Source organism: Panthera onca, chromosome A2 (assembly GCF_046562875.1).
Source record: "Panthera onca isolate mPanOnc1 chromosome A2, mPanOnc1 haplotype 2, whole genome shotgun sequence".
Taxonomy (NCBI): Eukaryota; Metazoa; Chordata; class Mammalia; order Carnivora; family Felidae; genus Panthera; species Panthera onca.
In genome coordinates this window covers 113831488-113856033 of record NC_138340.1, presented here as the reverse complement: position 1 = coordinate 113856033, position 24546 = coordinate 113831488, and the positions used below count along the sequence as shown (strand labels likewise).

The window sequence follows — 24546 nt, the reverse complement described above, 5'->3', positions numbered from 1 at the left end:
TAAATTATACCGAATGTACCAGTTACTGTGATTGTCCTGCGCATGGCAGCCATGTTGCCTGCCACACCACCCAGCGACCCCCGACGCGGTGGCCTCGGGCAGTAGTGGTGACCTGCTCCAAGGGCAACTATCCCGCAAGCAGCTATCTCCTTTGACAGGAATGTCCTACCTCAAACTAATGCCTTGAACTCATCACATTCTCTCCTCCTCCGGAAAAGAATTGGGGCACAGCAGATTGAAGTCACCGTGGCAAAATTAGGAGTGAACAAAAACTATCAGCAAGGGGAGGAAACCAATAAATAGGGAGACAGAAGAAAAAGAAGTGGACTGGAACAGGATCACATCACCGGCAAGCAGGACAGTAAAGGTCCTTCAGCTCTCCTCGCTCAGTCCATGCTCCCCACCCAAATCCAAATGAACTTTCACCACCAGTTTCCACAAGGCTTAGCTATCTGAGGAGCCTGACCTTGGATCTCCACTAGCCTCCTGCCTTGTCTTCTGCCCCACGTGGATCCTCCTGCGTGCCGGCGTCAGACAGCTTTCCTTGCAAGCAAAACGATGTAATTAAAATGCACACTGTCACATAAGATGTGTTTAAATAATGCTTGCGAGGTGCCACGTACTGTATTTTAAGGGCCTTACAATGCTGTTGTCACATCTTTCAGATAAGAAAACTGAGTCGTGGAGAGGGAGTCATTTCCCCAAATTCTCACAGCTAGTGGCAGGGCTGCTGTTGGACACTGGGCAGTCTGGCACCAGGGCCGGGGCTTCCCGGTGCAGGCCCTAAACAGCCAAAGGGTCATTTAAAATTATTTTGTCACTTGCTTACTCTGTGTGGGTTTCATCAAATGTCAGTTACTAGACCTGTTATATAGATATTTCTTTAAAAGAAGATACCTCCTCAAAGTCAGTAAACACCATCAAGATGGCAGAAAACCATACACCAACGTCTATGCCTTCTTTTTTTTTTTTTTTTTTTTTTTTAAATTTTTTTTTTCCAACGTTTTTTATTTATTTTTGGGACAGAGAGAGACAGAGCATGAACGGGGGAGGGGCAGAGAGAGAGGGAGACACAGAATCGGAAACAGGCTCCAGGCTCCGAGCCATCAGCCCAGAGCCTGACGCGGGGCTCGAACTCACAGACCGCGAGATCGTGACCTGGCTGAAGTCGGACGCTTAACCGACTGCGCCACCCAGGCGCCCCCAACGTCTATGCCTTCTTAAGGTGTCCCTCAAAATTTATTTTCTTTACGGGCGTCTGGGTGGCTCAGTGGGTAAGCGTCCAACTTTGGCTCAGGTCATGATCTCACAGTGGGTGAGCTCGAGCCCCGCATCGGGCTCTGTGCTCACAGCTCAGAGCCTGGAGCCTGGTTCAGATTCTGTGTCTCCCTCTCTCTCTGCTCCTCCCTCACTCATGCTCTGTCTCTGTCTCAAAAATAAACAAAACATTTAAAAAACTATTTTTGTTTTCTTTAAACAACAACTGTTGGTGAGGATGTGGAAAAAAAAAAAAAAGCAATGCTGATGCACCGTTGGTGGGAATGCAAACTGGTGCAGCCACTGTGGAAAACAGTATGGAGGTTCCTCACAAAATTAAAAATAGAATTACCATATGATCCAGTAATTGCACTACTGGGTATTTACCCAAATACAAAACACTAATTTGAAAAGATATATACACCGCTATGTTACTGTAGCATTATTTACAAAAGCAAAATATGGAAGCAACCCAAGTGTCTATCAATAAATGAATGGGTAGAAAAGACGTGGTATATGTACAACAGAATATGAGCCATAAAAAAATAATAAAATCTTGCCACTTGTAATAGCATAGATGGATCTAGAGGGCATAATGCTAAGTGAGAGAAATCACTCAGAAGAAGACAAATAACCTATGATATCACATATGTGAAATTTAACGAAGAAAAAAAAGACAAGAGAAGAAGACTCAAAAACAGAGAACTGGTGGTTAGCAGAGGGGATGTGGGATGGATGATGGATGAAACAGGTGAGGGGTGTTAAGAGAACACATAGGATGAACATTAAGTAATGTACAGGATTGGGGTTTTTAATTGTTTTCTTTGTTTGTTTGAGAGAGAAAGGGTGTGAGCAAGCCTGAGTGGGAGAGGGGCAGACAGAGAGGGAGAATCTCAAGCAGGCTCCTGCCCAGTGCAGAGCCCGATTCAGGGCTCACTCTCACAACCAGGAGATCATGACCTGAGCGAAATCAAAAACTGGATGCTTAACCAATGGAGCTGAAGTAATGTAATGTACAGAAATGTTGAATCACTGTATTGTACACCTGAAACTAATTTAACACTGTATGTTAATTACACTGGAATTAAAGCAAAATAATGGGGGGGAAAAACCTGTTCTTTAAAAACAGCTTTCCTGTTAACATTTTCTGAATATTTACATAAACCACATTCACTGGGGGAAAAACAGCAACAACAACAACAACAAAAAATTGTACGAAGTAAAAAGTAGATTTAACTGTCTCTTAGAGGTCAGTTTAGAGACATTAGGCTGTTTTTCCTCTGGTAATATCAATTATAACACTATAGAAACTGCTAAACATTTTTAAACCTGCTTGATTAGCGGCTACCTAGCAAAATGCAAATAAACGTTCTCCTTGCAACCACTATTTTGTTGACTTTGGATTTTGTATTAACATTCAGAAGCAAACACTGACTGAGATTGAACAAAGAAGCGCAATCCTCCGACAGCAGGGAAATGCATTGATTTCCCAACATGCTCTTTCAAACACTTACTGTACTGACCACAAGTGAAATACCAGAAGCTTCCTGACCGCATCTCATCTTGTCTACCTGATATGTTTAGTGAGACGTGACTCCAAGTGTAACAGAGAAAAGACACAGAGGCTATGGGGAGGCTGGAGAGCCAGGAAATGGTAAGAAGCAAAGTCTTAACCCTTTAGGCAGGTGCACATGACCAAGTAGCTAAAAATTACCCTCTGGGATGAGAACTGTGGTCACTGGCACCTCTTGCTTCCTTGTCATGATGGCACTGAGAGCTATTCTGTAAAGAGTAGAAAAAACACTTCCCTTCCTATCAACCTCAAACGATTAAACATGGACTCCCACTACATGTTTCGTCTCCTAAATATCCCATTTGAGATCTGTAAGATCCGCTGTAATTTTCTTCTAATTCCCACTTTCACTACGTAACATGGCTTTTCCTAAGGCTGCTGCCACCATTCAAGTACTAGCTATTTATGTTTTTTTTTCCTAGCTTTTCCTCTTTCCACAATTTTTTTCATCTCTTGCCACCTGAACCATTGCACACGTCACACTTTCATCGCCTCCACTTTCACCGTCTGAGGACTCCTCTAGACACTTTCACTCGCACACTTCAGTCTACCTTCACGCAGACACACTACATTTCAGAGAAACATCCCTTCGCGTTTGGCTTTGTTTTGTTTTTTATTGAGTGTCGACACTTGGAGGCTTTGAACTACAGTTTCACATTAGAGGAGAATGTGTTTGGGCCCAGTGCCCTTCCTGGTCATGTCTTTGCCAAGGGCAGGCATGAATCACGGTCTTGGGAAAAGCATCTGCAAATATTTATTCCCTGGGACCCAACAGCCAACGGTCACAGTTTATCATCCTGCACCGGTGGCAGAGATCGTTTTTTCCTCAATACGCAATCCTGTAAGTTTTGTCCTCTGCCACTTTTCTCCCTGCAGTCACCCTCAGCAGGGTGTCATTCCGTTACTCTGACGACCAGTCTACCCAACCCCAAGCAGTTATGAAGTGTTCGCTTCATAAGACACTGAAGGAAGGGATCTAAATATAACAAAAAACCTAAGATGATGTCCCACCCCTGCAGAGCTACCAGGCAGGAGCTCACGTTATACGTTTCCACAGACAAGGTACAAATATGGGGAAAGTTAAAGAAAAAAATACATGACAAAAAGACAAAGTTGTTTAGAAAAAGAGAAGTGGCACACACTAGAAGAGAATCCGTATCAACCGTTGTGCTAAGAGAAGAAGAGAGACTTGAATTAGAAGAGGTAGCAGGGGCGCCTGGGTGACTCAGGTGGTTAAGCATCTAACTTTGGCTCGGGTCCTGATCTTACAGTTTGCGAGTCCAAGCCCTGCATGAGGCTGTCGGGCCAGAGCCCGCTTCAGATCCTCTGTGCCTCTCTCTCTCTCTGCCCTTTCCCCAGTCACACTCTCTTTCTCTCTCAAAAATAAACAAACACTATTTTTAAAACGTTTATGTATTTACTTTTGACAGAAAGGGAACACATGCACAAGTCAGGGGGAGAGAGAGGGGGAGGCACAGGATGCCAAGCAGGCTCCAGACTCCGAGAGGCCAGCGCAGAGCCCGACGTGGGGCTAGAACTCCCAAACTGTGAGATCATGACCTGAGTTGAAGTCACACCAACTGAGCCACCCAGATGCCCCATTTTAGGTTTTTTTTCTGCGTTTATTTATTTATTTTTGAGAGAAAGCAGGAAGGAGCAGGGAAGGGGCAGACCAAGAGGGAGAGAGAGAATATCAAACAGGTTCTGTGCTCTCAGCACAGAGCCAGACATGGGGCTTGAACTCACTAACTGTGAGATCATGACCTGAGCCAAAGTCGGACACTTAACTGACTGAGCCACCCAGGCACCCCAACATTAAAAAAAAGGCTTTAACAACAACAACAACAACAACAACAGGTAGGAGTCTCTGTAAAGAGAACCATCTACATTCTTTCCTCTAGTTATTTATAAAAGCATGAAAAACAAAGTAGCTCCAGTAACAGAGAGAATGATACATTACTGGGTACCCATTACAAAAACAGTATTGAATTCTGCTATAAAAGAAAATATTTATGACTGATTGCTAAGTGAAAAAGTTTGCCGAGGGCCAGCCTATGATGTCACTTTTGTCAAAGAGATACATGTATGCATTTCTACCCAAATAAAAAGTAGTGGTGGTATGAAATAGTAATTTCTGAGAGATGGGATCACAGGCAGCTTAATTCTACAATAACAGGCTATATATTTTGGGCAACAGCATCTCCATTTCATCTCCCAGCTCTTACAAAATGCACAACTACTTGATCCCTGTCAATTCTCCATGTTAAAATGCTTTCCCAGGCCAAGACAATTCCACCTTCACCACCAACTGACTGATCATGTGAATCTGAAGGTCAAAATCGGACAGTATCTTACATGAAGTCTGTGTCCATTCTCTTGTTTTGCACTGCCATTTTCAATGAATTGTGCCCAAGATTCCCTGGGCATATTTCTCCTGAAACAGAAGGCTCAGTTCCTCTTGTGGGATGCCATCTGAATTTACATGTCACTTACGGTTCTTTTCTTTGACAAGCAAGTTTCATATATGTCCCTCTTCCTCATCTCATAAGCTGTCCTTTTGGGAGGTCCGCGACGATGCATTTCTTTTATGTAACTCAGAATACATACATAGCACACTGCATTTCGTCAGTTCTCTGTCCAACATTTTTTTGCATTTTAACATCTGAAAGTGGACTATGGTACATAATCGATGGAACCATAATTTTTTGGCACAACTTTCCTTTCTGTATACACAAAATAATGGTGTGTTTGAAAACCTATGATGTCTTATATCTCATGAAACATAGTACCCAAAATCCTATTTGTTTCAGAAGTGAAGTGGCCAGGTAAACCCAACACATGTAAACAATGGTCAAGAAAAAAATCTTAGATTAAGAGGTATTTCCCACTTCTCATGGAGGCTTAATTTTCAATCAGGATTTCATTGGCCATGCCAACCTCACTCTAAAGGTAACAAGAGCTACAACACTTCATCTGAAAAAAGATCAATGCCCCAAAGTCCTGACAATGACCTTGTCCAGAGTGCACATCATTCATCAGAGCAGTACGTAAAATTTAATTCAGGGAGGTGAATGCAAACAGCATGTGACTGGTTAATAGTTTACCTGGATCCGAAAGGAATGTATTCACTAGGAAAATATTTTTTAATGATAGCTTCTTCAGAACTAACCTTGAACGCAGCTTCTAAACCATTGCAGTTAAAGAAACCTTCACAAAGAATTGTCCCAAGCCTTCGGTCAAATTCCAAAGTTTTGGACTTAAACACAACATAATCACTTTCAAATTCCTGTAAAATTCAAAGGCAAATAGTTTATGAGAAAGTATCCAACAGTGAAAATAGCAATCACTGAAGCATGACCTGCCTCCCTCCCTCTCCCTCCCTGTGACACCCTTCCCCCTCCCCTTCTCTCCCCTCCTCCTTCTCCCCATCTCTCTGAATGTTTCATAGCAGGATTCCAGGGAAGAACAAGAAAGAACTTATCTAACTGTTCAAAACGGGAGCCTTATGGGAACACTGAGCATTTAGCACTGCCAGCCTGCGTTTCCACTGGCCTTTTCACCGGCACAGACCTCGACATCAGCATTTGGACCCACGGTCTGTTGTCCTCCCCCAATCCATTTTTTTTTTTAATCAGTGATAAAGCAAAGCTTTTCCGAAAATAAAAAAGAACCCATCTTCATTGTAATTTCAGTATACCTATAAGTTTAAAAGAGGATGGTTTCTCATGGAGCAGAAAACCTACCCAGAAACACTATTTCTTCAGGCGAGAACAAAAATCACAGGTCTGTAAGAAAGCATCATTAGTGATACGGATGAAACACAATGCTCTTCCATTTTCCCTGTGTGTTAATATGCAGTTAACAACCCCCAGTTTCCTCCTAATAATAACCACCCACTCCCGTGATTAGAAAGAATGAAATCGTGAAAGAATAACTATCATCTGCATGGCACAGCAATTCACAGTCTTCACCGAAGAAGTTCCAGAAATTCACTAACACTTTGGGCTTTCCAGTCATGCTGCCCCTAGACCGTGTGTACCACCCATTTAACATCACGGGGTCCTCTGTTACCTCTATAAACAAAGCCTCATCTATTAATAACAGCAGTAATACTGATGGCTAACATTCAGTTTTCTGTTCTGAATGCTTTCCAATATTAACTCAACTTGCACAAACACCACATGATGTAGGTGATATTGTTTCCGCCTTATACGGGACAAAACAAACTCAGGGAAGTTAAATAACCTGCCCATAGTCACAGCAGAACCAGAGCATAAATCCTGGCAACCTGACTCCAGAGCCCACATTCCAATCACAACGTTTGTAGGTTTCTACGAAGGAACACCCCCTGTGCTGACCCTTTAACACACCCTGACAACAGAGTGCAATGGCAACGTTCTAGGGCTCTGTGTGTCATATATCACAATGTTATATTTAGCATCTAGAGGAAGTCTCTAGGTCTGAACAAGAGATAGTCTCTTCATTCAAGATCAATGACTTTTAAAAGTAAACACAACTTCCCAACAAGTCCCAACAAGCCTAACTTATCCCTCTTCTCAGTACAACAAGAAGCTTACAATTTCAGATGCTCAAGTGTTAAACAGTTAGTAGTTAATAGCTCAAGGAGGGGAAAATGCGAGAATCTCGATCCCAACTATCTCTCTCTCTCTCCTAAACTGTTTTACTCATTCAACCCAAATTCAGAAGGTCAATGGCACCTCTCCCCATGAAAGTCTCACAGATAATTCAAAGTCATCTTGCACAAATCTGAATTCATCATTTTCTCTAAAAAGCAGCTCTTTTTAGACACCCGAACAGAAATTTCAGCCACCTCCTTTGCCCCCTTCTCTCTTGGTCAAGTGCTATCAATCTCTTCTCTTAACCACCTTGTGAGTACGCTGACTATGCTCCCTCTCTCCAGGCATCACTCTGGTCCAGATCACCACTACCATTTAGCTGGATTTCTGCTAAACACTTTCTTTGCCTCTGTTATTGTCTCTATGAATAATTCCTCAAAGTGCCGTCTAAATAAGCTTCCTAAAAAAAGAAATATTATGATGTCACTATTCATAATCCTCCAATTCATAATCCTTATTTTTTAAGATAAAGTCTCAAAAGTCTTACCACACTCTATAAAACCTTATGTGATCTGGACCCCCTTTCACACTAGGAACCAGCCCTACCTGCCTGGTCATACCCATCCTCTCTCTCTGAAGGATTCAATTTTCCACTAATCCCTTCCTTTTTACCCACTCTTCACCTGCCTAATGTGTATTTATTTTTCAGTTCTATTTATCTTTCAGGTACTTTCTCAGTTTCCTCTCACTTCCTTTGGCAAAGGGGCCCTTCACAAACATTCTCCTAGCGCTCTGTATTTTTCAAATCCTAGCACTGAGCCCACTGGATTATTGCCTACCTGTATTCTCCCCTGGAGTCAAAACTCTGGGAATATAATGAACAGGTTTAATAGTCAGAGTCACAGTCCCCATACTTAATGGGGTTCTTGGCACACACGTGTTTCTCAATAAATACTTATTAAAGCATTAACAATATGCTGGAATTACTCAAGGATCATTATAAACTTTTTTTTTCCACCTTGGCAACTGCAAAATTGCCCTTATTAGTGACATGAGAAATTACTGAAGTTTTAGCTAGAGAAATGCCCTGATTTGACTTAACTCCTAAAAGGCACTCGTGCTACTGAGTGAAAAATAGACCCTAATGGAGCCAAGACGGGCTAAGCAGTTTCGGGGCAAAGGCAGTAATTCAGGTCAGAGATGAGATGTGGGTATAATCTCAGGGTATGTCTGGCAGAATGTGCTGTTTATCATGGGTAAAAGAGCAAGACCGTGAATGACTCCAAAGCTGTGCATCACATGTGCCATCTAATGAGATGGAGACAAGGAAGAGTAGGTTGGAGTACAGGTAAAGGAGAGGTTCAGTTTTGCAAGTTTATATTGAGATGTCTATCAAATATTTCAGCTCAGATGTTGAGTGGGCAGTTGAACATATGCTACGTGTTTGGGATTTAGAAAGACCCTTAACCATTACGTATAATGTGCGACAGGCTTTTGGAACATGTTCTTTATGCAAATTCAAGAGGTTACTCTGTTTCTATTCTGAGAGTTTTCATCAGAAAAGGACACGGAATTTGGTAAAATGATTTTCATGCATCATTTAACATAATCATTCTTGTCTTCTTTAAAACTGTTAATATGTGGATTTTCAAATATTAAACCAGCTTTGCATCCCTAAAATAAACCTCACTTGCACATGGTATAGGTCCTTCTTCTGTGTTGCCAAATTCTGCTTACTAATACTTTGCTAAGGATTTTTAGCTCTAGATTTATGAGGGAAAATAGTTTGTACTTTTCCTTTTTTTTTTTTATTATCTGCTCTGGTCTGGTAATCAGGATAATAACTACTAGCTTCATAAAACAAATTAGGAAGTGTTCCCTCCTCTCGTATTTCTGTAAGAAACTGTGTAGAACTAATATTAATTCCTAAATATTTGGAAATAACTGAAGAATTCTCCAGTTAAACAGTCCGGGCCTGGATATTTCCTTTGGGGAAGTTTTTTTTTTTTAAGTTTATTTATGTATTTTCAGACAGAGACAGAGGGAGAGAGGAGCAGACAGTGAGGGAGAGAATCTCAAGCAGGCTCTGCATTACCAGCGCAGAGTCTGATATGGGGCTCAAACTCACGAAACTCTAAGATCATGAGCTGAGCCCAAACCAAGAGTTGGACGCTTAAGCAACTGAGCCACCCAGGAACCCCCCTTTTGGGAGGTTTTTAAATCACAAATCCAATTTTCTTAGTAGTTATATTATTCAAATTTTCTATTCACCACAGGGGAAAAAATGTCAACCACATGTGGTGATGGATGTTAACTAAACCTACTGTGATCATCGTTTCTCAATCTATGCTCATGTCAGACTCATGTTGCACAACTAAAACTAATTAATCAATGTTATACGTCAAATGTATCTCACTTTAAAATTTGTTTCTGGGGCGCCTGGGTGGCCCAGGTGCTTAAGCATCCAACTTCAGCTCAGGTCATGATCTTGTGGTTCTTGAGTTAGAATCCCACATCAGGCTCCCTGCTGTCAGTACAGAGCCCATTTCTCATCCTCTGCCCTCCCTTCTCTGCCCTTCTCCCACTCGCACACTCGCTCTCAAAAATAAACATTAAAAAAAAATTTTAATGGCACAAAAACAGACACTCAGATCGACAGAACAGAATAGAGAGCCCAGAAATGGACCCACAAACATATGGCCAACTCATCTTTGACAAAGCAGGAAAGAATATCCAATTGAATAAAGACAGTCTCCTCAGCAAGTGGTGCTGGGAAAACTGGACAGCGACATGCAGAAGAATGAACCTGGACCACTTTCTTACACCATACACAAAAATAAACTCAAAATGCATGAAAGTCCTAAATGTAAGACAGGAAACCATCAAAACCCTCGAGAAGAAAGCAGGCAAAAACCTCTCTGATCATGGCTGCAGCAACTTCTTACTCAACAGGTCTCTGGGGGCAAGGGAAACAAAAGAAAAAATGAACTACTGGGACCTCATCAAAATAAGAAGCTTCTGCAAAGTGAAGGAAACAATCAGCAAAATGAAAAGGCAACCGGTTGAATGGGAGAAGATATTTGCAAATGACATATCAAATAAAGGCTTAGTATCCAAAATCTAGAAAGAACTTATCAAATTCAGCACCCAAAAAACAAAGAATCCAGTGAAGAAATGGGCAAAAGACAGGAATAGACACTTCTCCAAAGAAGACGTCCAGATGGCCGACACATAAAAAATGCTCAACATCACTCATCAGGGAAATACAAATCAAAACCACGATGAGATACCACCTTACACCTGTCAGAATGGCTCACATTAACAACTCAGGCAACGAAAGATGTTGGCGAGGATGTGGAGAAAAAGGATCTTTTTTGCATTGCTGGTGGGAATGCAAGCTGGTGCAGCCACTCTGGAGAACACTATGGAGGTTCTTCAAAAAATTAAAAATAGAACTACCCTATGACCCAGCAATTGCACTAGGTATTTATTCAAGGGATACAGGTGTGCTGTTTCAAAAGGACACATGCACCCCAATGTTTATAGCAGCACTATCAACAATAGCCAAAGTATGGAAAGAGCCCATCGATGTCCATCGATGGATGAATGGATAAAGAAGATGTGGTATATATATATACAATGGAGTATTACTCAGCAATCAAAAAGAATGAAATCTTGCCATTTGCAACTATGTGGATGGAACTGGAGGGTATTATGCTGAGTGAAATTAGTCAGAGAAAAACAAATGTCATATGACTTCACTCATATGAGGACTTTAAGACACAGAACAGATGAACATAAGGGAAAGGAAGCAAACATAATATAAAAACAGGGAGGGGAAAAAACATAAGAAACTTAAATATGGAGAAAAGAGGGTGACTAGAGGGTTGTGGGAGGGCAGATGGGCTAACTGGGCAAGGGGCATTAAGGAATCTATTCCTGAAATCATTGTTGCACTATATGCTAACTCATTTGGATGTAAATTTAAAAAATAAAATAAAAATTTTAATTTATCTATTTCTCATTGGATGAGCTGTGATAGTTCTGATATTTGAGGAATCAGTCCATTTCTTCCGGGTGTCAAATTGATGTGTGCAGAGGTTGTTTTTTGTTGCAATATTCCCTATTATTCTTTTGATGTCTGCAGAGAATGTAGTGGTAGCCCATTTTATCCCTGATACTGGTAATTTGCTTTTTCACTTTGTCTTTTCAAAGAATTAACTCTTAGTTTCATTGATTTTTCTCTATTTTTTAAATTTCATAGATCTGTTCTCTTTACTGTTTCCTTCTTTCTAGTTGCTTTGTATCTACTTTGCTCTTTTTTCTAGGTTTTTTGTTTGTTTGTTTTTTTCCTCTAGGCTCTTAAAGTGAAAACCTTGACTACTGTTTTGAGACTTTTTTAATCTATACATTCTGAGTGCTATTACTGTCTCTCTCAGAACTGCTTTGGCTGTTCCCACAAATTTTGATAGGTTCCATTTTCAGTTTCATTAAGTCCTCTATATTTTATTTCCCTTGACACTGTTCTTTGATTCATGGAATATTTAAAGATGTGCTTCTCAGTTTCCAATGTTGAAATTTTCCTGTAAGGGGCGCCTGGGTGGCTCAGTCGGTTAAGAGTCTGACTCTTGGTTTCGGCTCAGGTCATGATCTCACAGTGTGTGAGTTCAAGCCCCGCATCAGGCTCCATGCTGACAACACAGAGCCTGCTTGGGATTCTCTCTCTCTCCTTCTCTCTGCCCCTCCCCCGCTCACTCTCTCTGTCTCTCTCTCAAAAATAAATACAACTTAAAAAAATTAAAAAAAAAAGAAAATTTCCTGTTATGTTTACATTATTGATTTCTTTTTGATGCCATTGTCAACAAAGAACATATTCTGTACAATTTCAATCTCGTACATTTGTTAAGGTTGTCTTATGGCCTAGATATGGCATATCCTGGTATATGTTTCCTGAGCACTTAAAAAGAAAGTGAATTCTGCTTTTGTTGCGTGGAGTGTCTTATAAACATAGATTAGATCTTCCTGGTTGATGTTAGTGAGTTCTTCCACATCCTCGCTCATTTCTGATTTACTTGTTCTTTCAATTTCTCAGAAGGGGCCAATGAGGTCTTCAACTTGGAATGTGAATTTGTCTCTTTTCGGTTCTATCAGTTTTCAACCATATATTTTGCTGCTGGCTTTTTTGGCGCATACACATTTAGGATTGCTATGTCTTCTTGGTGGACTGACCCTTTTATCAAGGGTCTACAAATCTACAATATAATTTTAATCTACAAATTTGATTATATTTGAAGCAAATTTCTGAAATAAAGCATACAGTAGGGTCATATTTTTTAGTACACTCTGGCAAGCTCTTTGTATTTGTGTATTTAGATCATTTACATTTAAGGTAATTATTGCTACATTAAGGCTTAACTGTCAATTTTTTTTGTTTCTTTTCAGTTGTTTTCCTCCATTTCTTACTGTCTTCAGCTCTAATTATTTGAATTTTCTTAGAATTAGATTTGATGTAAATATAGTGTTTCAAATGTAACTCTCTGTATTGTTCTAGATTTTATATCTAGATACATTTATAAATTATTACATTATATGTCCATCAGTTATCACTGTCTAATGTCATCGTCTTTCACCAGTTAAAGTATGAAATCTTACCCTCCAGGGGCGCCTGGGTAGCTCAGTAGGTTAAGTGTCTGACCTCGATTCAGGTCATGATCTCACAGTTTGTGAGTTCGAGATCTGTGTCAGGCTCTGTGCTGACAGCTCAGAGCATGGAGCCCGCTTCACATCCTGCATGTCTCCCTTGCTCTCTGCCTCTCACCCACTCCTGCTCTTTCTCCAAAATAAATATTAAAAAAAAATTTTTTTTAAATCTTACCTCCCACAACCAATGAGTCAAGGAAGAAATCACAAAGGACATCAAGGCTACCTTGAGATGAGTTCTAAGACGATGGCAGAGTAAGAGTAACCTGAGCTCACTTCCTCCCATGACACACATTTAATGTAAGTCCTTCAGAAAATGATCTAAAGATTAGCAGAAGAGATCATCCACAGCTAAAGACAAAGAAGAAGACACATTGAGAAGGGAAGAGGGAGCAGAGATGCAGTTGAGCACCAAACCCCCAGGAGAGGGACCCCCAAGTGGGAGGGATGTCACAGGTGTGAAGGTCCTCCCTGAGGAATGTTATCAAGCCACACATTAAGCACCCCAGGCCATGGGGATCTGTACCTAAAGACCTGCTCCTACAACACTTGGCTTTGAGAAGGGCTGCACTCCAGGAGAGGCAGAGGATTACAGGAAACTGAGACTGTTCTTCAAGGACCAGCACACTGTACCACTATGCCCAAGGCCTAGCACAGAGCAGCAGTTGGTCAAGCCACCTGGGTTATAAGTGAAGGAAATCTACTGACTTAATTTTAAGATGTGTGCTGAAGGGGAAGGGATCTACAAGAGCCTTCTCAGAGAAAGAAAGTGCTGGTGGGTGCCATTTTTCTTGCCCTCCTTCAATCTAGCTGGCTGGATGCTTGCCAGAGCTCGTTCTGACACTCTCCATCTGTACTGCTAGCACTCACTGTTGACCCCAGAATTCTCCTGCAGACCCACCCTGCCAAGTGGCTCCTGTCCCCGACACACCTGGCAGTCCTGGCCGGGACTGGCACCGCACGCCCCCTCCAAACAGGCTCCTGGGGGTGGAGGGGGCATGCCCACACAAGCTTACCCTGATCTCTCAGCCAGCTATGCCAGGAGCTTATCCTACCCACCAGCCAGCCTGTAGCAGCTATAGCCAGGCCTCTCAGCTGGGCATACCAGGGGCCAGCCCTTCCCACCAGTACACTCCCAGTAGTCACAGCCAGACGGTGCAGACAGATGGGCTGGGGGGCAGCAGCACTCACCAGCACAACTACAGCAGATGCAGCCCAGGCACAACAGGAGGGTGTATACCGCCCACACAGGGGACACCACCGGACAACCTGGTGCTGGGCACTAGGGGGCACTGTACTACTGGGCTCACAGAATGCCTTCTAAATAACACCACAACCTTCAAGACCAGGAAACACAGCTGACCTACATAATACATAGAAATAAACAGAGTGAGAAAAAATGAGGTGACAGAGGCATATGTTCCAAACAAAAGAACAAGATAAAATCTCAAAAAACTAAGTGAAATGGAGATAAGCAATCTATCTGATAAAGAGTTCAAAGTAATGATGCTCACTAAACTTGAGAAGAGTGGATGAAATCAGTGAGAACTACAACAAAGAAAGAAAATACAACCTATCAGAACTAAAGAATACAATAAAGGAAAAATACAATAAAGGGATCAAGAGCAGATTAGAGGATGCAGAAGAATGAATCAATCATCTGGGAGACAGTGTACTGAAATGGACTCAAGCTGAAGAGCAAAAAGAAAAATGAGCATATAGTAAGGTACTTCTAAGACAACATCAAGCATAACAATATTCACCTTATAGGTGTTTCAGAAGAAAGAAAGAAAGAAAGAAAGAAAGAAAGAAAGAAAGAAAGAAAGAAAGAAAGAAAGAAGCAGAACACTTATCTGAAGAAGTAATAGCTGAAAATTCCCTTAAACTGGGGAAGGAAATGGACATCCAGGAAACAGAGAGAGCCCCAAGCAAGATGAATCCAAGGAGGTCTACATCAAGACACAAAAATTAAAATGTTAAAAATTAAAGAAAAAGTAATCTTAAAACAGGAAAAACAATTACTTCTGTACAAAGGAAACCCTAAAACACTATCAGCTAATTTTTCAACAGAAACTTTGTAAGACAGAAGGAAATGGCATGATATATTCAAAGTGCTAAAAGGAAAAAACCTACAACCAAGAATATTCAACCTAGCATGCAAAGTTATTCAGCATTGAAGGAGAGATCAAGTTTCCCAGATAGAAGAAGTTCATCACCACTAAACCAGCCTCATAAAAAATGCTAACAGAACTTCTTTAATCAGAAAAGGCAAGGCCATAAATAGAAGAAAACTATGAAAAGAAAAATTTTCACCACTAAAAGCAACAGGAGTGTACTACATCAATCACTTACAAGGCTAGTAATGAAGATTAAAACAAAAGTCAATTCCTGGATAGAGCTGGATTGTATTACACTAAGCAAAGTCAGTCAGAGAAAGACAAATACCGTGATTTCACTCATATGTGGAATTTAGGAAACAAAACAGATGAACGCATGGGAAGGGAAAGAAAGAGAGGAAAGAGAGAGAGAGAGAGAGAGAGAGAGAGAGAGGGAGGGAGGGAGAGAAGGAAACCATAGACACCCTTAACAATAGAGAATAAGCTGAGTGTTGATGGAGGGAGGTCTGTGGGGGATGGGCTAGATGGGTGATGAGTACTAAGGACAGCACTTGTTATGCTGAGTGTTATATGTAAGTGATCAATCACTAAATTTTACTCCTGAAACTGTATTACATTATATGTTAACTAGCTAGATTTTAAATAAAAATTTGGAGCATAAAACAAAAAAACAAGGTAATTCTATCTACAATAATTGGTTAAGGGATACACAAAATAAGATGAAAAATTTGACATCATATACATGAAACATGCAGTAGGAAATAAAAATGCAATGTTTTTAGAATGTGTTCAAACTTAACTATCACGTGTGCTACATACATAGGGTATTAAATATGAATCTCATGGTAAACACAAACCAAAAATCAACGATATACAAAAAATTTACAGAAAGGAATCCAAGAAAACATTAAAGAAAGTCATCATCACGAGGGAGAAGAGCAAGACAATACAAAAGAAATACAAAAACAACCAAAAAAAAAAAAAAAACCCCAATTAAAATGCCACTAAATACATACCTATCAATAATTACTCTAAATGTAAAAGGTCTAAATGCTCCCATCAAATAACATACAGTGAATGAATGGAAAACAAAATATGACTCAACTATATGCTGCTTACAAGAGACACACTTCAAGGGCGCCTGGGTGGCTCAGTTGGTTAAGCATCCAACTTCGGCTCAGGTGATGATCTCGCAGTTTGTGAGTTCCAGCCCCGCGTCGGGCTCTGTACTGACAGCTCAGAGCCTGGAGTCTGTTTCAGATTCTGTGTCTCCTTCTATCTCTGCCCCTTTCCCACTTGTGCTCTATCTCTATCAAAAATAAACGTTAAAAAAAAAAAAAAGACACACTTCAAACCTAAAGATACATACAAACTACAAGTGAAGGGATGGAAAAAATATTCCATTCAAATGGAAGTTAAAAAAAAAAAAAGCTGAGGGTAGCAATACTTATGGTAGACAAAGGAGGGTTTAGAACAGTGACTGCAGGAGCAAGGGGGTGGCTCAGCCAGTTAAGCATCTGACTCTTGCTTCTGGTTCAAGTCATGATCTCACAGTTTGTGAGCTCGAGCCCGAAGTTGGGCTCATGCCAACAGCATGGAGCCTGCCTGGGATTCTCTCTCTCCTCTCTCTGCCTCTCCCCCTGCTCACATGCACTCACTCTCTCTCTCTCTCTCTCTCTCTCAAAAGAAACTTAAAAAAAAAAATTGACTGCAAAAAGAGACAAAGAGCATTACATAATGATAAAGGGATCAATCCAATCTGAGGCTATAACAATTTTAAATATCTATGCACCTAAATATATGTTTAATAAGGGGTGCCTGGTTGCCTCAGTTCATTAAATGTTAGACTTCAGCTCAGGTCATGATCTTGCAGTTCATGGGTTTGAGCCCTGCGGGTCAGGCTCTGTGCTGACAGCTCAGAGCCTGGAGCCTGCTTTGGATTCTGTGTCTCCCTCTCTCTGTGTCCCACCCCTGCCCATGCTCACACTCTCTCAAAAATGTGTGTATATCAAAAAAAATTAAAAATACATATATTGACATGTAAAGCAAATATTGACATAAAGGGAGAAATTGACATTAACACATTAATAGTAGGAGACTTTAACATTCTGCTTACATCAGTGGATAGGTCATCCGGACAAAATCAGTAAAGAAAGAGTGGCTTTTAACAACACAGTAGGCCAGATGGGCCTAAAAGATATATACAGAACACTCCATCCAAATACAGCTGAATACACATTCTTTTCAAGTACACACACAATATTCTCCAGGATGGGTCATTTTAAGACATACAGCAAGTCTTGATAAATATAAGAAGACTGAAATCCTATCAAGCATCTTACTGACCACAACAGGATGAAACTAAAAATTACAAGAAAAACTGTAAAATACAAACACATGGAGACAAAACATGGTACTAAACTACCAGTTGGTCAATAAAGAAATCAAGGAGGACATCAAAAAATATCTGGAGACAAAAACAATAACAAAAAAAGGTGGACACACAATGCTTCAAGATCTTTGAGACAAAGTTAAAGCAGTTCTAAGAGGGAAATAGATAGTGATACAGGCTTTCCTCAAGAAATAAGAAAAATCTCAAAAAATCTAACCTTATACCTAAAGGAACTAAAAAAACCCAACAAAGCCTAAAGTTAGAAGGAAATAATAAAGATCAGAGAGGAAATAAAGACTAAAAAAAAAGAGAGAGAGAGAGAGAGAGAGAGAGATCAAATCAATGAATCTAAGAGCTGGTTCTTTAAAACAATAAAACGAGAAACCTTTAGCCAGTCTCAACAAGGGAAAAAGAGAACTCAAAATCAGAAATAAAAGAGGAAAACAGGGGCACCTGGGTGGTTCAGTCAGTTAAGCGTCCGACTTTGATTCAGGTCATGATCTCACTGGTCATGTGTTCAAGCCCTGCCTGGGGCTCTGTGCTGACAGCTCAGAGCCTGGAGCCTGTTTCAGGTTCTGTGTCTCCCTCTCCCTCTGCCTTTCCCCTGCTCATGCTTGCACACTCTCTCTCTCTTTCTCCCTCTCTCTCTCAAAAATAAACATTAAAAAAATTAGAAAAAAAAATTTTTAAAGAGGAAAACAGTAACACAAACAACAACAACACAACAAACTCCACAGAAATAGAAAGGATTAGAAGAGACTACTATGAAAAATAATACCCCAGCAAAGCAGACAACCTGGAAAAAATGGAAAAATTTCTAGGAACATGCAATCTTCTGACGCTCAATCAGGAAGAAATATAAAATATGAACAGACCAATTACCAGTGAGAAAAATGCATCAGTAACCAAAAAACTCTCAAACAAAAGTCCAGGACCAGATGACTTCACAGGTGAATTCTACCAAACACTTAAAGAGAGTTAATACCTATCCTTTTCTAACTATTCCAAAAAAAAATCTGAGAGGAAGAAGTACTTTCCAATTTATCTTATGATGTCAGCATACTGATACCAAAACCAGACAAAGGCACTACAAAGAAAGAAAATTACCAATCAATATCCTTGATGAACATAGATGCAAAAATTCTTGACAAAATATTAGCAAATCAATTTCAACAATATATAGAAAAGATCATTCATCATGACCAAAAATACATTAACAAAATGAAAGATAAAAATCACATTATCATCTCAACAGATGCAGAAAAAGCATCTAGCATAACTCAACATCCATTCATGATGAAAACTCAACAAAGTAGAGTTAGAGGGAACACACCTCATGATAATAAAGGTCGTCTATGACAAACCTGCAGCTAACATCATTCTCAAAGGCAAAAAGATGAAAGCTTTTCTTCTAAGATCAGGAATCAGACAATTATGTCCACTCTTGCCACTTTTACACAACATAGTACTGGAAGTTCTTGTGAAAGCAATTAGATGGGAAAAATAAATCAAAGGCATCCAAATCGGAAAGAAGTAAAACTATCACTCTTCACAGATGACATGGTACCATATATAGAAAACCCTAAAGATGCCACTAAAACAAAACCTATTACAATGAATGTAATCAGTGAAGCTTCAGGATACAAATTAATACACAGAATCCTGTTGCACTTCTATACACTAAACAAACCATCAATAGGAAAAATTAAGAAAACAATTCCACTTACAAGTGGGTAAGAATAAAATATCTAGGAATAAATTTAACCAAAGACATCAAAGACCAGTACTCTGCAAACTATACAACAAAGAAAATCCTAAAACTAGACGGCTTTACTGGTGAACACTAGACAACATTTAAAGAAGAATTAACCCCAATCCTTCTTAAACTCTTCCAAAAGACTGTAGAGGAGGGAATACCCCTAACCCATTCTATGAGGCAAACACTACCCTGACACCACAGCCACATAAAAATACTACAAGAAGGGCAAAGTGTAGACTGGTACCCCTCCTCAGTCATGATGCAAACACTCTCAACAGAAACTAGAAAACAATCCACCAGCTTATTAAAAGGATTATACACTATAACCAACTAAATTTCTTCTTGGAATGCAAGGATGGCACGAGACAATCACTGTAGTTCACCAAAGCAATAAAATCAAAGGAAAAAAAAACCCTACACAATCATCTCAACTGATGCATAAAAAACATGACAAAATTCAATTCCCTTTTAGGATAAAAACACTAAATAAAGAATGGAAGGAAACTTCCTCAACTTGATAAAGGTCATCTATCAAAACTGCCAAGATAACAGCATATTCAATGCTCAAAGACTAAAATCTTATCCCCTAAGATCAAAAACAGGATAGGATGACCAATTTCACTCCTATTCAACATAGCATTAGAAACACTAGCCAGAACAATTATGTAAGAAAACAAATTTAAAGTATTCAAATTGGGAAGAAGTAAAATTATCTCATAACACATACAAGGATTTTTTATGTAGAAAACCCTAAAGATTTTATGCCCCTCCTCCAAAAAAAAAAAGCTATTAGCAGTAATATATTCAAAGTCACAGGATACAAAATCAATATGCACAAGTCAGTTGCAGTTCCATACCGATGGTGATGAACAATAAAGGTGGACCCTGACAAATATACAAAAATTAACTCAAAGTGGATCAAAGACCTAAATATAAGAGTTCAAGTATAAAACTCTTAGAAGAAAATACTGGAGAAAATCTTCATGACATTCATTTAGCAATCATCTCTTGGATAGGACATCAAAGGCACAAACAACAAAAGAAAAAAATGGATAAATCTGACTTCATCAAAATTCAAAAACTTTTTTGCATCAAAAAACATTATCAAAAAAGTGTAAAGACAGAATGGGAGAAACTACTTGCAAGTCTTATATCTGATGAGGGATTAATGTCAAAAATGTAGAAAATAACCTCCAAGTGAACTGAAAAAATGGGCACTAGACTAGAATAGGTATTTCTTCACAGATAAAAAAATGGCCAATAGGCACATAAAAATCATGACCAACACACTAGTTATTAGAGAAATGCAAATTAAACCACAATGAGATGTCACTTCACAGCCATTAGGATGGCTATGAAAAGAAAGAAAGAAAGAAAGAAAGAAAGAAAGAAAGAAAGAAGAGAACAAGTGTTTGTGAGGACATGGTGGCACCGGAATTCTTCTGCATCACTGGTGGGAGGGCAAAACTGTTCAACCACTATGCAGAACAGCTCAGAAATTCCTCAGAAAATTAAATATAAAAAAACAGGGGCACCTGGGTGCCTCAGTTGGTTAAGCGTCCAACTTCGGCTGAGGTCATGATCTCACAGCTCATGGGTTCAAGCCCCATGTCGGGCTCTGTGCTGACAGCTCAGAGCCTGGAGCCTGCTTCAGGTTCCATGTCTCCCTCTCTCTCTGCCCCTCCCCTGCTTGCACTGTGTCTCTCTCTCTCTCTCAAAAGCATTAATTTTTTAATGTTCTCTCTCAAACATTAATATTTTTTTAAAATAATGATAAATAAATAAATTACCACCACACGACAAAGCATTTCAAATCATAGTTATACCCCAAAGAATTGAAAGGACTCAGATACTTGTATACCATTGTTTACAGCACCATCATTCACAAGAGCCACAAGTTAGAAACAACCCAAGTATCTATCAACAAGTGAATAAATTTCAGCATTTACATATATTATTTAGCCTTAAAAAATCAAATTGTGACACATAAGACATTTTATCATTCCACCAACATTTATTGAGATACCTAAATTTATTGAGATACCTAAAATAAATTCATACAGAGAAAAAGCAGATGAGAGGTTACCAGAAACTGAGAGGAAGGGACAGAAGAGAGTTATCACTTAATAGGTGCAGAGTTTTTGTTTGAGATTTAAAAAAGTTCTGCAGGGTGTCTGGGTGGCTCAGTCAGTTAAGCGTCCTTTCTTGATCTCAGCTCAGGTCCTCATATCACGGTTCCTGAGATAGAGCCCCATGGGATGCTCTTTCGCTGCCCCTCTCCCACTCTTGTGCACACTGTCTCTCAAAACAAACTTAAAAAAAAAAAGTTCTGCAAGTGGATAGCAGTGATGATTGTACAACACTGTCAATATACTCAATGCCATTTAATTGTACAGTTAAAAATGGACACAAAAGGGACACCTGGATGGCTCAGTTGGTTGATAGTCTGACTTCAGCTCAGTTCATCATCCCCTGGTTTGAGGGTTCAAGCCCCGCGTAGGGCTCGATACTGTCAGCACACAGCCTGCTTTGGATTCTCTATCTGCCTCTCTCTCTGCCCCACCCTGCACCAGTGCTCTCTAAAACACTTTTTTTTGTAATGGACACAAAAATTGTAACGTAGAACACATTTTACCACAATTTTTAATTTTTTTTTAATGTTTATTTTTGAGAAAGAGAATGAGCAGGGGAGAGGCAGGGAGAGGCAGAGAGAGAGAGAGAGAGAGAGAGAGAGAGAGAGAGAATCCAAAGCAGGCTCCAGGCTCTGAGCTTTCAATACAGAGACTGACGTGGGGCTCGAACACACGAGCCACAAGATCATGGCCGGAGCCTCAGTCAGACACTTAACCAAGTGAGCCACCTGGCGCCCCTACCACAATTTCTAAATAGGCAAAAAAAGAAAAAAACCTTACCTCCATTTTGATCCCTTTATACTCATCCGTTTAAAACATGATGGTCTTAAATATTTTCAGTACATATAGTTAAAAACACAGTGTTGTAATTTTTGCTTTTACTGTCAAAAATAATTTAGAGAACTCAAGGAGAGGAGGAAAGCCCATTGTATTTACACATATTTTTCCTTACCATATTCTTCCTGGGGTCCCAAGTTTCCCTCTTTCAACATTTCCTCTCTGTAACAAGAACTTCCTTTAGCTATTCTTTTAGAGTCAGTCTACTGGTACCAAATTCTCTTAGTTGTTGTTCATCAGAGATTTTGATCTCCCCTTCATTCCTGAAGGTTATTTTTCACTGGGTAGGGAATTCTGAATTAACAGTTTTTTTCTTCCAGTGCTTGAAAATGTTTGACCATTTCCTTCTGGCCTCCATGATTTCTGATTAGAAATCCTCTTTCATTCACATCATTTTTCCCCATACCAAGTTGTTTCATGCTGCTTTAGTGAATTTTTATCTTCAGTTTTCAAAAGTTTAATTACATGTCTTGGCATAGAATTCTCTGAGTTTACCCTTGGATTTATCTTTCTGCTTTGAGTTATTTCCTCTTGAATCTGTAGGTTTATATCTCTTGCCAAATTAAGGAAGTTTTCAGCCATTATTTCTTTAACACCTTAAGCCTCATGGTCTTTCTCTTCTTTTTCTCCAAATCCAATGACACAAATGCTAGATCTGCTCCCTAAGGCTCTGTTCGTTTTATTGCTATGTTGTCTCTATGGCTCTATCTTCTAGTTGGTGAATGCTTCACCCCTCTATTCTGCCATTGACCCCAATCATTGTGCTTTGTATTTTATTCTGTCGTTCAGGTCTAAAATTCCCATTTTTTATTTGTTTCAAGTATGTTCCTTATTATTTGAAGCATTTTTAGCATGGCTCTTTAAAATCTGTGAGGTAACTCTAATATTTCTGTCATCTCAATACTGCAATGTATTAGTTGTCTTTTTCATTCAGATGAGGTCTTCTTGGCTGTTGGTATAATATTTTCAATCAACTCTGGACATTTTCGCATTATGAGACTCTGGATGTTAAATCCTGTGTTTGCTGACTTTCCCTGATACTGCTCCAGCCTCATTATTGTCAGGTTGAGATCAACGTCCAGGTTCTCATTTGGCATCCATGAACACCTGAGTGTGGGGAGCTCTTTTCTATGGCTAGGCACACAAGTTCCACCTGTGGTGTCCACAGAAGCCACAGCATAGGTGACTTCGTTACCGGTCGGCCATGGTCAAAGTCCCGACTCTCCAGCAGGCTTCATCTGAACTACCCCAGTGGGGTAAGAATACTACTGGATGAGGAAAGAGGTCCAGGATTCCCTTGGGGTCACCATTGACTCCACAAAGAGTGAGCTCATTACTGACCAGCCAGAATTAAATCACATCTCTCTAATTGGCCAATCTCTGACACCATCCCAGTAGGGTCGGGGGGGGGGGGGGGGGGGGGGAGGGGGGGCTGAGGTACCTGTTAGAGACTGGTTTTAAGTCTAGGCTCCCCAATCTTTGCTGACATGGATGGGAGCGAGACACAGTTTCTTCTGTGCTGGTTGACTGAACTAGAGAGATTATGGCCTGCAAGTTTTGTCTTACTATGCTGTCCCTTTCTTAAGAGAGATCAGGCTTTTACTAGGGCTTTTGATGTCTGTGCCCATTGGTGTTTCCATGTTGCGGGTGTATCCAATTCCATGCCTGGGTCATTTCAGGTAACAAGAAAAGCCCCTAACCAATCCACCTCTTTTCACCCTTCAGAGTCTTTTGTTTTATATATAGTGACCAGTGTTTTAGTCCTACTTACTAAAAGGAACAGGGAAACATATATCTATTCCATCTTCCCAGAAGCAGAAGTTCCTAAATGAATTTTTAAAGAATGGTATCTGTTACTTTACCATTTAAAAATGAAAAGTACATCAATTCAATGGAATAATACCAAATTGTCTAAAAAGTAGCCAATACTTTTGTAGTGATAAAGACCGCCAAAATATATTAAGTGACAAAAGCAAGGTGTAAGTGATATGTAGAGAATGCGATCTGTGCAAAAACAGAATACAAAAGAATATATACATGTATAGACTAGTGCATAAACCAGGTACCTTTGGAACATTATACAAGAAACTCATAATGGTAAATGGCTTTGGGGAGAAAAACTCGAAGGCTTAGGAAAAAGACAGCAGGGTGAGAAGAAGGGGACTACATTTTTGCACATGCTACATTTCCAGAAGGATAAAA

At 39.9% G+C, this 24546-nt stretch overlaps 1 protein-coding gene across 1 annotated transcript in view; it reads right to left on the bottom strand.

Annotated features, from left to right (window-relative positions):
• Positions 1 to 24546, bottom strand: part of DNAH11 (dynein axonemal heavy chain 11) — a 359440-nt gene that overhangs the window by 297478 nt on the left and 37416 nt on the right. Inside the window, exon 9 of the mRNA XM_060632677.3 lies at positions 6000 to 6116. Within this exon, the coding sequence (XP_060488660.3) occupies positions 6000 to 6116 (117 nt within the window). The remainder of the gene's footprint in view (positions 1 to 5999; positions 6117 to 24546) is intronic.